The sequence below is a fragment of the Podarcis gaigeae genome (genome assembly GCF_964106915.1).
Source record: "Podarcis gaigeae genome assembly, chromosome: 10".
Classification (NCBI taxonomy): Eukaryota; Metazoa; Chordata; class Lepidosauria; order Squamata; family Lacertidae; genus Podarcis; species Podarcis gaigeae.
In genome coordinates, this window is record NC_139686.1 from 4,034,623 (window position 1) to 4,046,186 (window position 11,564).

An 11,564-nucleotide genomic window follows, 5' to 3' on the forward strand; every position below is an offset into this window, starting at 1 on the left:
GCTGCCCAGAGTGGCTGGAGATGCCCAGCCAGATGGGCGGGGTATAAATAATAAAAATAATAAATTGTTGTTGTTGTTGTTGTTGTTTTGTTGTTGTTGTTGTTGTTAAACAGATGGACCGGCTAGTTTATAACACATATCCTTCTTTCTGTCTCTCTCCTGCATGCTTCTGGTTCTCCTCAAAAGACAACATAATTAAACTGATCAACGGCGGGTGGCAGCCCTTCAAAGGCCGGCTCTTTTACCTCATCTCGCACCCAATGGGTTTTGATTTCGCTCAGAGTGAATGTGAGAAATTAAAGACAATACTTCCCACCATTGTCACAAAGGAAGAGGAGGTAAGTTTGAGGACCGTGATCCACATGTTCGCTCTCCCCAGGAAAACCCACTGTGGACCGCTGGACCAGGACAAATGTCCACTGTTTTTTTTCTTGCGGCAAACCAGAGGGCAGGGGAGCATGTGCCCATAATTATGCTCACACGCTATTTCCGGCGCACTTCCGGGTCAGGGGAGCACCGGAAATAGCTTGTGTGCATGTGCACTGGCCTCCTCCGACCCAGATGTGCACCGGAAATAATTCTTGCACATGCACACAATGCTTGCGCATGCGCACAAGCTATTTTCGGTGCTCCTCCGACCCAGAAGTGGGCGGCCACGCAGCACAGCGCCGGTAAAAGCGGGCAGCGGCAGCGGGGTTCGCCGCAGGCCAGATAAACGAGTCCCTCGGGCCTTATCCAGCCTGCAGGCCTTAGTGTGGAGACCCTTGATATACACCTTGTGGAAATAATCAGAAAGCAGTTTTGGGTTTACGAATCATTAAATAAGTTGGAGTTTTTGTTATTAAATATACCAGGAAAAAAGCACACCAAGAACTCTGGCCAATATAAGTTTCAGCAGTGGGAGGGGTCCCTACTCGCAAGTCAATAATCAATTGTAGCAAAAACTAATCCATTCAAAAGTACCGTATTTTCCCCTCTATAACACGCAGATTTTTTCTCCTAAAAAGGAAGGGAAAATGTCTGTGCGTGTTATTGAGCGAATGTGTGGTCCCTGGAGCCAAATGGCAAAAAAAATCAGGCAAAAATCAAATCGCGCGTCTCGGAGAAGGGAAACCTGAAAAGAGGAAGCGGCTGCTTTCCTGCATTCTGCCTCAGGGTCTTACTGCCCACCCACCTCTGTTTCCTTGCTGTGTTTGCTCAAACGGAACAAAGAGCAGGGAAAGCCCCTCCCCTCCAGGCAAGCAGAGGGGAAAGCAGAGCGTCGTCTCTGTGTGCTGCTGAAAACATGCAGGAGGGAGAGGGAGAGGGAGAGGGAGAGGGAGAGAGAGAGAGAGAGAGAGAGAGAGAGAGAGAGAGAGAGCTGGCTGGCTTGGGTGGGTAGGTGAGGGAAAACTTTTGCCTTCCTTTCCTCCCTCCCGTTATACCCCTCTCCTGCATTCTTAGCCAGCTGCTTCTCCACACACCCCAGGCGTGCTCCTTGTCCCTTCTGTGTTTTTCCTTCCCTCCCCACTTAAAATGTGGTTAAAAAGCATGGATCCACATGGATCCTCAGGATCTTTGCATTGGGTCACCCCAAGTTCACCATCAGAGCACATAGCATGTCCATGGCTACAGCCTGCCTCCCCAAAAATCACACACCCACTGTTGCCTGGGGCTGCAATGGTGCAAAAACGTGGTTACAAAGCATGGATCTACATGGATCCTCAGGATCTTTGCATTGGGTCACCCCAAATTCACCATCAGATCACATAGCATGTCCATGGCTACAGCCTGCCCCCCAAAAATCACACACCCACTGTTGCCTGGGGCTGCAATGGTGCAAAAACGTGGTTACAAAGCATGGATCCACAGGGATTCTCAGGATTTTTGCATTGGGTCACCCCAAATTCACCATCAGATCACATGTCTGTGGCCACATCATGAAGCACAAAAATGATACATCCACTGTTTCATTCAGAATGTTTTTTCCCTTGTTTTCCTCCTCTAAAAACGATGTGCATGTTATGGTCAGGTGCGTGTTATAGAGCGAAAAATACGGTATGTATTCTGATAAGAATTACAAACTCAAATAGAGATTATAAACCCAAACAGAGATTACAAACTCAAACTCATAAAGATATGTATAGCACAATAATTCGTTGCAGAATTAGAGATAAGAGTTTATGAGTAAAGATAAGTTCATGTTAGTCAATAGTCAGATTTGATGTGATGGTCTTAGTTTCAATCTGAGCAGACTTCTGACTTCTGCTCAGTGATTGAAACTAAGACCTTCACATCTCTATTTGAGTTTGTTATCCTTGTCAGAATACATACTTTTGAATGGATTAGTTTTTGTTACAGTTGATTATTGATTTGCGGGTAGGGACCCCTCCCACTGCTGAAACTGATATTGGCCAGAGTTCTTGGTGTGCTTTTTTCTTGGGTTTATGAATTGGCAAGTTAGTTTGCCAGGGAAATGTCACAAAAGGAGCAGCCGTGTCTTTGTAAAGACTCATGGTGAAGTCTTGCCTATGTACTTAGCAGAGGGAGATTTGAAGGCAAACCTCAAATCCCACCCCCCACCCACCTCTCCACACTTCCTCTGCCATGCACAACTGTGTGCAGGCCTCCCTGTCTCCTCTGCCCAACTCTTACCCCTCAGCCACATGCAAGAAGTTTCTGCCTGCTCACCCACTGCCCGTTCGCCCACTCCTAGTGGTCAGCCATTGCTCCCGAGTGCCTGCCTGCCTCTCCCCGGCTGCTCCGGCTCAGACACACTCAGAAATGGTGCCAAAAGCCAGGAGGCAACCCAGGAAAGTAAAGCGGTACCCGGCTTGGTGGGGGATTGCCCGAGGGAAGGAGGACAGAATGCAGGGGAGGAGAAAATATGGGTGGGGGGAGTAAATATTTTATTGGGTGCACAAAGAGACCAGGGCCCTGTAGAGTTGGCACTTTTGCATAGCTGTCAACTTACAGATTTGAAAATAAGGGACCCGCAGCCTCAAAAATAAGGGATCAGCAGCCCAAATAAGGGATTTTCCGAACACAGCTATGTTCAACTTCTGAGCCCCTCCGAGCCAAAAGCGGAAAGCCCAGCCAGCAGCTAAACAAAGCCTCAAGCGGTGGTTCCCACAGCACAGCAACCCGGCAATGGCGATGCAGCAAGGGAAACCACCGTCACCTCTCCGCTGGGAAGCGCTGAGCAAAGGCGAGTCCCCAGGCAACGCGGCCGATTTGATCGGCACAAGGCATGCAAGCTCCACCCCCCAGTCGTCCTTATACTCCTTATTGGGTGAGCAACGCAGCCAAGCAACCCAGTTGGAGCCTCCCTACTCCCTGGCCGGCAGGGAGGGAGGGAGAGGAGCTGCTTCCTTTGAAACCAGGGAAATTTAAGGGACATCATCAATAAGGGACAGCAGCGGGACACGGCACTGGGATAAGGGACTTTCCCGCCAAATAAGGGACGGTTGACAGCTATGCACCTTTGGGGTGGGAGAACATCTGAATCTTCTCTTTGGGATCACATGGTCCCTTGAGAATCTTCCCGCTTGCACTCAGAACCATTTTGAGCATCTGTGCAGCAGTCACGAGCCAAATTTAGCTGGAGATGGAACTGAATGCTGTCTCGAGAAGTAGGAAATACTCAACTGCCTTCCTCTACTGCTTTATCCAGCTTTCAGCTTTTAAGAAAACTACAGAGCCCTGTTAGTGCCATTCAATGAAGGAAGTCCATTGCTTTGCAGAAGTGTTACAAGCCCACAGCAGGCTAAAATAGACCCACACACTTTCACAGCTAAGTGCTGGTCAGTTTCTGGCTAGTTGGGAATGGACTTGCTATCCTGCAGACAATTCCAGTGGTGTAGCATGGGTTGCCAGAGCCCGGGGCTATGGAGGGAAACGGACAGAGCATGTGTGTGTGTAATCGGCTGCCTAATGACGCCCGCGTCACCCAAGAGATCGCAGGCGCAGAGATAAGAAAAGAAGAATCGTTCCATTGGTCTGGAGAGGTTCACTTCCTGGTCTCATGGAGAAGCTGTTTTCAACAGAGTCCAGCGACAGAAGAGCACAGCTGCATTGCGGCAGCACCAGGCGTTGATATTTTGCAACCCTAATAATTTTGTCAGTAGTGATGTATGGAAGTAAGAGCTGGACCATAAAGAAGGCTGATCGCCGAAGAATTGATGCTTTTGAATTATGGTGTTGGAGGAGACTCTTGAGAGTCCCATGGACTGCAAGAAGATCAAACCAATCCATTCTGGAGGAAATCAGCCCTGAGTGCTCACTGGAAGGACAGATCCTGAAGCTGAGGCTCCAAGACTTTGGCCACCTCAGGAGAAGAGAAGACTCCCTGGAAAAGACCCTGATGTTGGGAAAGATGGAGGGCATAAGGAGAAGGGGACGACAGAGGACACGATGGTGGGACAGTGTTCTCCAAGCTACCCACATGAGTTTGACCAAACTGCGGGAGGCAGTGGAAGACAGGAGTGCCTGGTGTGCTCTGGTCCAGGGGGTCACGAAGAGTCGGACACAACTAAACGACTAAACAACAACAACAATTTTGTCATCCCGTTCCCCCACCACCACCACGCTATGACACTGGACAAATCTGAACGCATGCTCAATGAAGCCAGGGTTTCATCTGCCCTTGCATGGCCAGGGGTGTAGATCAATTGGCAGAGAACATACCTTGCAAACAGAAGATGCCCAGTTCATTCCCTGATGGCATCTTTAGGTAGGGCTGGGAACGTTTTCTGAAACCCTGGAGAGGCATGGCTTCCTGCCAGTGTAGGGTCTGACTCAGTACAATCATACCTCATGTTACGTCTGCTTCATGTTACGCTCTTTCAGTTCCGCGGTGACCCGGAAGTACCAGAAAGGGTTACTTCCGGGTTTTGCCACTTGCGCATGCGCAGATGCTCAAAATGATGTCACACGCATGCACAGAAGCAGCGAATCCCAACCCACGCATGCGCAGATGTGCTGCTGCGGGTTGTGCTCTTTTCTTTTTTAAAAAAAATAAAAATAAATTTTATTAGTATTTTCCAAACAACAACACGAAAGATATCAAAAAATAACAATACACAACACACAAAAATCAACATTCAAAAACTAAAGAAAGCAACAACAACAACAAACGAAATCCATATCTTACAAGTTAATATTATAAACACTAAAACAACAACAAGAAGACATTGACTTCCACCAATCCCACAGCACCTCCTTTATCTCTCATTCTGTCTTCCTGTTTTCCTGTTTTCTTTATCATCTCTTTCCTAACATCTAGATATAAATCCTTCTTTCATATCCTTTCACTTCACAAGGTTATTCCAGACTCAGCCAGATTTCTGCCCTCGAAGCTTGACTTTTGAGGTATTCATTTAGGCACTCCCATTCTTTTTTTTACTTCGCTTTTTGGTTTGTGTCTCATTATGTCTGTCAATTTGGCTAATTCTAAGTATTCTGAGAGCTTACATAGCCATTCTGCCCGAGTGGGTGACTGATTCCCTTTCCAGTACTTAACCACCAGGATTCTTGCTGCAGATGTTGCGTATAAGAAAAAAATTAGTTTTGTCTTTTGGAATATCGTCATTTAAAATTCCTAAAAGGAATGCCTCTGGCCTTTTATGATATTATATTCTTAATATTTTCTTTATTTCTTCGTGGGTTGTGCTCTGTTCATGTTGCAAACGGGCCTCCAGAACGGATCCCGTTCACAACCAGAGGTACCACTGTAAATCACAGCTAGCCCACTCCTGTGTGAGCTTTCTGCCGGAAAATTGATGAACACTCCTCCTGGAAGGGTCCTTCGTCCCAGTCAGGCCTCCTGTTTCTCTCGCTTGCAGCTATTCATTGAGACAATTGCCAAGGAGTCGAGTAGCGGAGTGTGGATTGGGCTCAAAAAGGACGCCCTCACATGGAGATGGCTTGATGGGACACCGTACAATGCAAATAACAGGCAAGTCTCTGGAGAAACCTCTATACCGTAAAGAAACTCTCGGGTGTTTTCTCCTTCCCACCCTGAAAGCAGCTTACGGAAGGTTGCCTTTCCCCGACTTCAACTTCACAAGAAGCGGGAATAGGGCAGACTCGGAAAACAAGGTTCTCTTGGCGTTCTGACAAGAAGCTACCTTGTTCACACCTCCAGTGTGGTGTAGTGGTTAAGAGCGGTAGACTCGTAATCTGGTGAACCGGGTTCGCTTCCCTGCTCCTCCACATGCAGCTGCTGGGTGACCTTGGGCCAGTCACACTTCTCTGAAGTCTCTCAGCCCCACTCACCCCACAGAGTGTTTGTTGTGGGGGAGGAAGGAAAAGGAGAATGTTAGACGCTTTGAGACTCCTTCGGGTAGTGATAAAAAGGTAAAGGTAAAGGTACCCCTGCCCGTACGGGCCAGTCCTGACAGACTCTAGGGTTGCACGCTCATCTCACTCTAGAGGCCAGGAGCCAGCGATGTCCGCAGACACATCCGGGTCACATGCCCAGCGTGACAAGCTGCATCTGACGAGGCAGCGCAGCACACGGAACGGCGTTTACCTTCCCGCTAGTAAGCGGTCCCTATTTATCTACTTGCACTTAGGGGTGCTTTCGAACTGCTAGGTTGGCAGGCGCTGGGACCGAGCGACGGGAGCGCACCCTGCCGCGGGGATTCAAACCGCCAACCTTTCGATCGGCAAGTCCTAGGCGCTGAGGCTTTTACCCACAGCGCCACCCGCATACTGATAAAGCGGGATATCAAATCCAAACGCTTCTTCCAGTCAATGCACAGACCGAAACACAATCGTGCTTTGAATTTTGGTCTTGTCCGAATTTCGCAGCACAATTCACCAGCCATTCTAGGCATTCCTGTTTGGATAGGCCTACTACGCAAGGTGCTTGGAAGTTTTGTAAACAAAAATCTGCCCTTTTTTCCCTTATGGGGTACCCAAGAGCCCATATAGAGTCCTTACGTAGGGTCCCTTTTGGTAGGAGAAAATAACAGAGGCCAACCAGAGGATATTGAGAAGCAAAGCAGCTAGTAAGCCTGATCTTTATTGATCTGTTGCAACAGGGTCCTCGCTCACCACAGGAGGGAGGAGGAACCCAGAACAAAAGTGTGCCTGCCCTTATATAGACATTTTAAATTCCCTCCCTGGAGTCCAAGACCACCCCCAGAAACATCATGCATACATCACAGAAAGGGCGGTCTACATCAGAAATCTGAGTGCTTTGTTTACCTCCTGTCTGCCAGGTTACCTGTTTAATGGTCACTTGATTGGCTTGCCTGGGGAGCCTGGCCAGTCTTTTGTAATGATAAATACTTAGTTCCTGAGCCAGGTCACAGGCTTACACCCTATTCATACCTTAAATGTGCCCTTAAGACAGGATTTGTGAAGGAAAAGCCAATGAGGAGGTTTTTCCATTTTCCTTTGACCTTGCAGAAGAAACATTTGGTCAGTTTGGGAATCAAAATGGTTTCAGGTTGGTCTTCCTGTGCTGATCTATGTATGTGCTTGGTTGGTACATTTATGAACATTTCATCTATATTTGAGACCTTAAAATTCTTATCACAGAAGGTGGATGCGTGTTCCTTGTAACTTGAATTCTCGCAGCGAGGGAACCGCCAGAAGGCCCTCGGTGCTGGATCTCAGTGTCCAGGCAGAACGATGGGGGTGGAGACGCTCCTTCAGGTATTCTGGACCGAGGCCATTTAGGGCTTTAAAGGTCAGCATCAACACTTTGAATTGTGTCCGGAAATGTATTGGGAGCCAATGTAGGACTTTCAAGACTCTTGCCACATTCTAGATTAATTGTAGTTTCCGGGTCACCTTCAAAGGTAGCCCCACATAGAGCACATTGCAGTAGTCCAAGCGGAAGATAACCAGAGCATGCACCACTCTGGCAAGGCAGTCCACGGGCAGGGAGGGTCTCAGCCTGGGTACCAGATGGTAAACAGCTGCCCTGGACACAGAATTGACTTGTGCCTCCATAGAATACAGTAAATGCTCATAAATGTGCAAGGCAAACACACATACATAAGCAGATAAGCCACAGGTCTGAAATAGTACAGGAGGGCAATCCTGAAGCCATCTGGACTCTCCTCAAAGGGCCTCAGATATTTCTCTGCAAGGAAGCTTTCCAATTGTCCCATGAACAAAACTTCCTGGAATGTAGTTGTGGCACCCAGAACTGGACACAGGTGTGGTAGTTTGAAAGTAGCTGGACACAAAGGCAGGACGCATCAAATTGCTGAGAAATTTTGTTATGGTGTACAGAACAGAACCAAAGTAGGATTGCAATCTGCACTGACGAACGTTGCCTCTTCTTTTCAGTTACTGGAATGAATTAAGCAAGATCCCTGGGCCAGTACTGGAAGAATGTGTTGAAGTTCTCAATGAATGCAACACTCCCGGCTTCTGCTGGGAAGATGCAGACTGCACTGATCAAAAAAGCCCACTTTGTGTGATGTTCCCAGACTCAGTCTATTTGCCTTAAGCTCTACACAAGAGGGAAAAAATGGACAGAGGACCATTTCATCCCAAGAAACCAAAGGATAACCCAGTCAGCTAGCAGACGCAGAGAGACGGGGAAGGAATCCACTCCGCTTTCTGGCTCTCACACCTTATCAATAATGTTGCTTCCCTAAATTGGGAGACCTTATTTTGAACCCCTCAAAGATGCAGATGATGAAGACCCAAAATAAAACCATTTGCCTCCTCACGTTCTCCTTTCCCAGTTTTCCATCTTTGGGGGAGTTTCCTCACGAGCACCACGAATAATAATATTTTAAAAAAAAAATTATCTGGAAATGTCATGTAGCAGGAAAGGAGGAGAAATGCTCTTTGAAGTTCCCCACCAAACCTCTTCGTTGAAATAAATAAAGGAGTGTCTCTCCACCGTGGCGTAGCACGTGTTCCTAATCTGGACAAGACGCCCTTTTAAGATCCATCAAAAGGCGAGAGAGTGTGGTGTAGTGGTGAGAGGGTTGGGCTAGGACCTGGGAGAGACCAGCATTCAGAGCCCCACTGGGCCTTGAAGCTGACAGGGTGACCTTGAGGGGCCAGTCCCTGGCTCTCAGCCTAACCCATGGGTCAGCAAACTAAGGCCCGGAGGCCGGATCTGGCCCAATTGCCTTCTGGATCTGGCTCGCGGACAGTCCGGGAATCGCTGCGTGGATCTGATTCTGACTGTTCGAGATGCATCATTCTCCACACACACACAGCGGCAGCGCTTCCTCCCTCCCTCCTCCTGGCTTCTCCCCGCCCTGCCTAGAGGAGGAAGGGGGCCGGGCTTTGTGGGTTCCAGCCCCTCTCCAGAGCCCTTTCGTGCACTGCTCATCATCCCTCCACCACCGCCGCCACCAGCCCCTGCTACTCATAAGACAGGAGCCATGGTTGGCTGAGCGCCCCCTCGAACGGCCGCCATTTAAAGCAGCCCCTATCTGGATGTCCTGAGCCCGGGGGGTAACCCGAGTAATGCGGTCCAGGTCCGGTCCCGAATCCAAGGGTTCCGCTAGGAGTCAGTCCAATGGGGCCAAGGCAGGACACGATGAAGGAAACCAGGCAAGGTCAGGCACAGAATCAGGCAGGTTCTGGCAAACAACAACATTGCTCCCACAACCTGGGGCGGGGTCCAGTGGCCTTTTATCTCTGTCAGGGTAACGGCCGGTCCTGGTCCCCCGGCGACTCACCTCCCTGTCTCGCCCGAAGGCAAGCACTCCTCCTGCGAGTACTCAGGTCTCTCCTTCTCTCAGACCTTCGTCTCTGCAGCTCGGGAGATGTTGGTGGGTTACTAGACCCCGAGGCCACCTCAGCCTCTCTGGACCCAACTGGTAGTGGAGCAGCTGTACGTGATGGCCCAGCTGGAGGCAACGAGGTCATCCCCGCATCTGGAGCCAGGGCAGGCTCAGGCCCCTGACTCGGCTCAGCTGGTGCTTGTTGCAGGGGAACCTCTGCAGACTGGGACTCTTCAGGATCAGGCCCCAGACTGGGTTCAGATGCCGCCTGAGGCAAAGGATCCGATGCAGACTGAGACTCCTCTGGTTCCGAGTCCGAGCCTGAGTCCCAGGCCATCACACCGGAGCCCTTTCACACGCCGCTCATCATCCCTCATTCACCCCAAAAAAATAGTCCACCCCCCCCCCACAAGGTCTGAGGGACAGTGGACCGTTGCAACAGCTGAAAATTTTTGTAGACCCCTGGCAGACCCCTGGCCTAACCTATCTCAAGATCATGGACTGGTTGGATGCAGAGGAACAGCGGGGGGGGGGACCAGCTGGGGAGCCCCCAAGAGAAGGAGGCTCAGATCCCAGGAAGGGGTGGTGGGACGACGACGAGGAGTCAGAAGGAGAAGACTGGGAGGAGAAGGAGGTGTCGTAAGCAGAAGAGGCAACAGGGCTTAGTGAGCTGGGAGAGTCGGTGGCAGAGAGGAGTCCAGAATCAGAGGTGGAAGCTGAAGCAGGAGAGGAAGGGGTCCAAGAGGCAGGCAGGAATCAGTCTGGTGAAGAGTCATGGGTATCCCCTCCTGCTGCTGAGACAAACTCTCCTCTCCCTGGTCTCCCAGAACCAGGAGTGGCATGAAGCTGAGGGAGCAGAGACAGACTTGGCACAGTCTCCGATTCCTTGGGGGCAACTCTGGAGAGGAGGGGACAGCTGTGGGGAGGCCCAGTAGCTGTAGTGTGAGCAACTGCTGCCTGGGGGGCAAGACCTGAGCTGCCATGCTCATTAGGCCTGACACTCCTGTGCCGATCCTGTTTTGCTAATAAAGAGTTAACTGCAACTCAATCGGTGTGATTTATTGTTGGTTCACTGTTGGTTAAATGAGGCTGCTGGAAGGAAAAGGTGGGGTAGAAATGCAATTAACAAACAAATTAATCAGATCCTTTGCTGTTAAGCAGCAAAGACCATTGTCTTTGCTTTGTGCACCAATCACCCTCCCAGGACCACTGTGTCTAATTTTGTGAGAATTCAGAGAAGTGTAGATTTTGAAGGCTGGCTATGTTTTGGTTCTCCTCTTGTTCCAGAAAGTTCAAATTAGTTCACCTCTAAATGTAAACTAAATCCATTTCCCCCCATTGTAGCTCCTCCAGATCACCTGATTTTTTAATGTTTTTATTTAATTCTTGATTTCCCCCTTCCCTCCCCCAAAGCTTAAGTGGATGTTGGAAAATGTCCAGACTTCACTGAGCATTTTTTCAGCTTTATGGGGGCAGTTGTATAACAATGAGTATTCATTCTGCCTTCATTCTGATTTGCTCACGGGATGTTCACATGTATTGCTGTTATTCATTCGTTCACCCCACATTTCCCAACACATTTTCTTAGTGCTTTCCCAAAAATCTGTGGGTATTTTAAGAGGAATCGTGATGCTATGGCAGGCATGTCCTACAGATCAATCACAATGTACTGGTCGATTGCAGGGTTTCCTTGGTTGATCCTGGTTGATCTATGGACCCCCTGCTATGGACCCCCTCCACCAGGGCCAGGGCCTTCTCAGTAATGGCTCCGACCTGGTGGAATGCTCTGTCCCATGAGACCAGCCAAGCATGCCGTTCTCCACCAGGTATGGCATGGAGAGCTCAGCTGGTTAGAACATGGTGCTAATAACTCCA

At 49.4% G+C, this 11,564-nt stretch overlaps 1 protein-coding gene across 1 annotated transcript in view; it reads left to right on the forward strand.

Moving 5' to 3' along the window:
- The window catches only part of LOC310826206 (uncharacterized protein), a 29,524-nt gene extending 23,530 nt beyond the window's left edge, over positions 1-5,994 (forward strand). Inside the window, exons 7-8 of the mRNA XM_083700947.1 lie at positions 187-338; positions 5,823-5,994. Of these exons, the coding sequence (XP_083557073.1) occupies positions 187-338; positions 5,823-5,966 (296 nt within the window). The 3' untranslated portion in view covers positions 5,967-5,994. The remainder of the gene's footprint in view (positions 1-186; positions 339-5,822) is intronic.
- Positions 5,995-11,564: the final 5,570 nt, after the last annotated feature.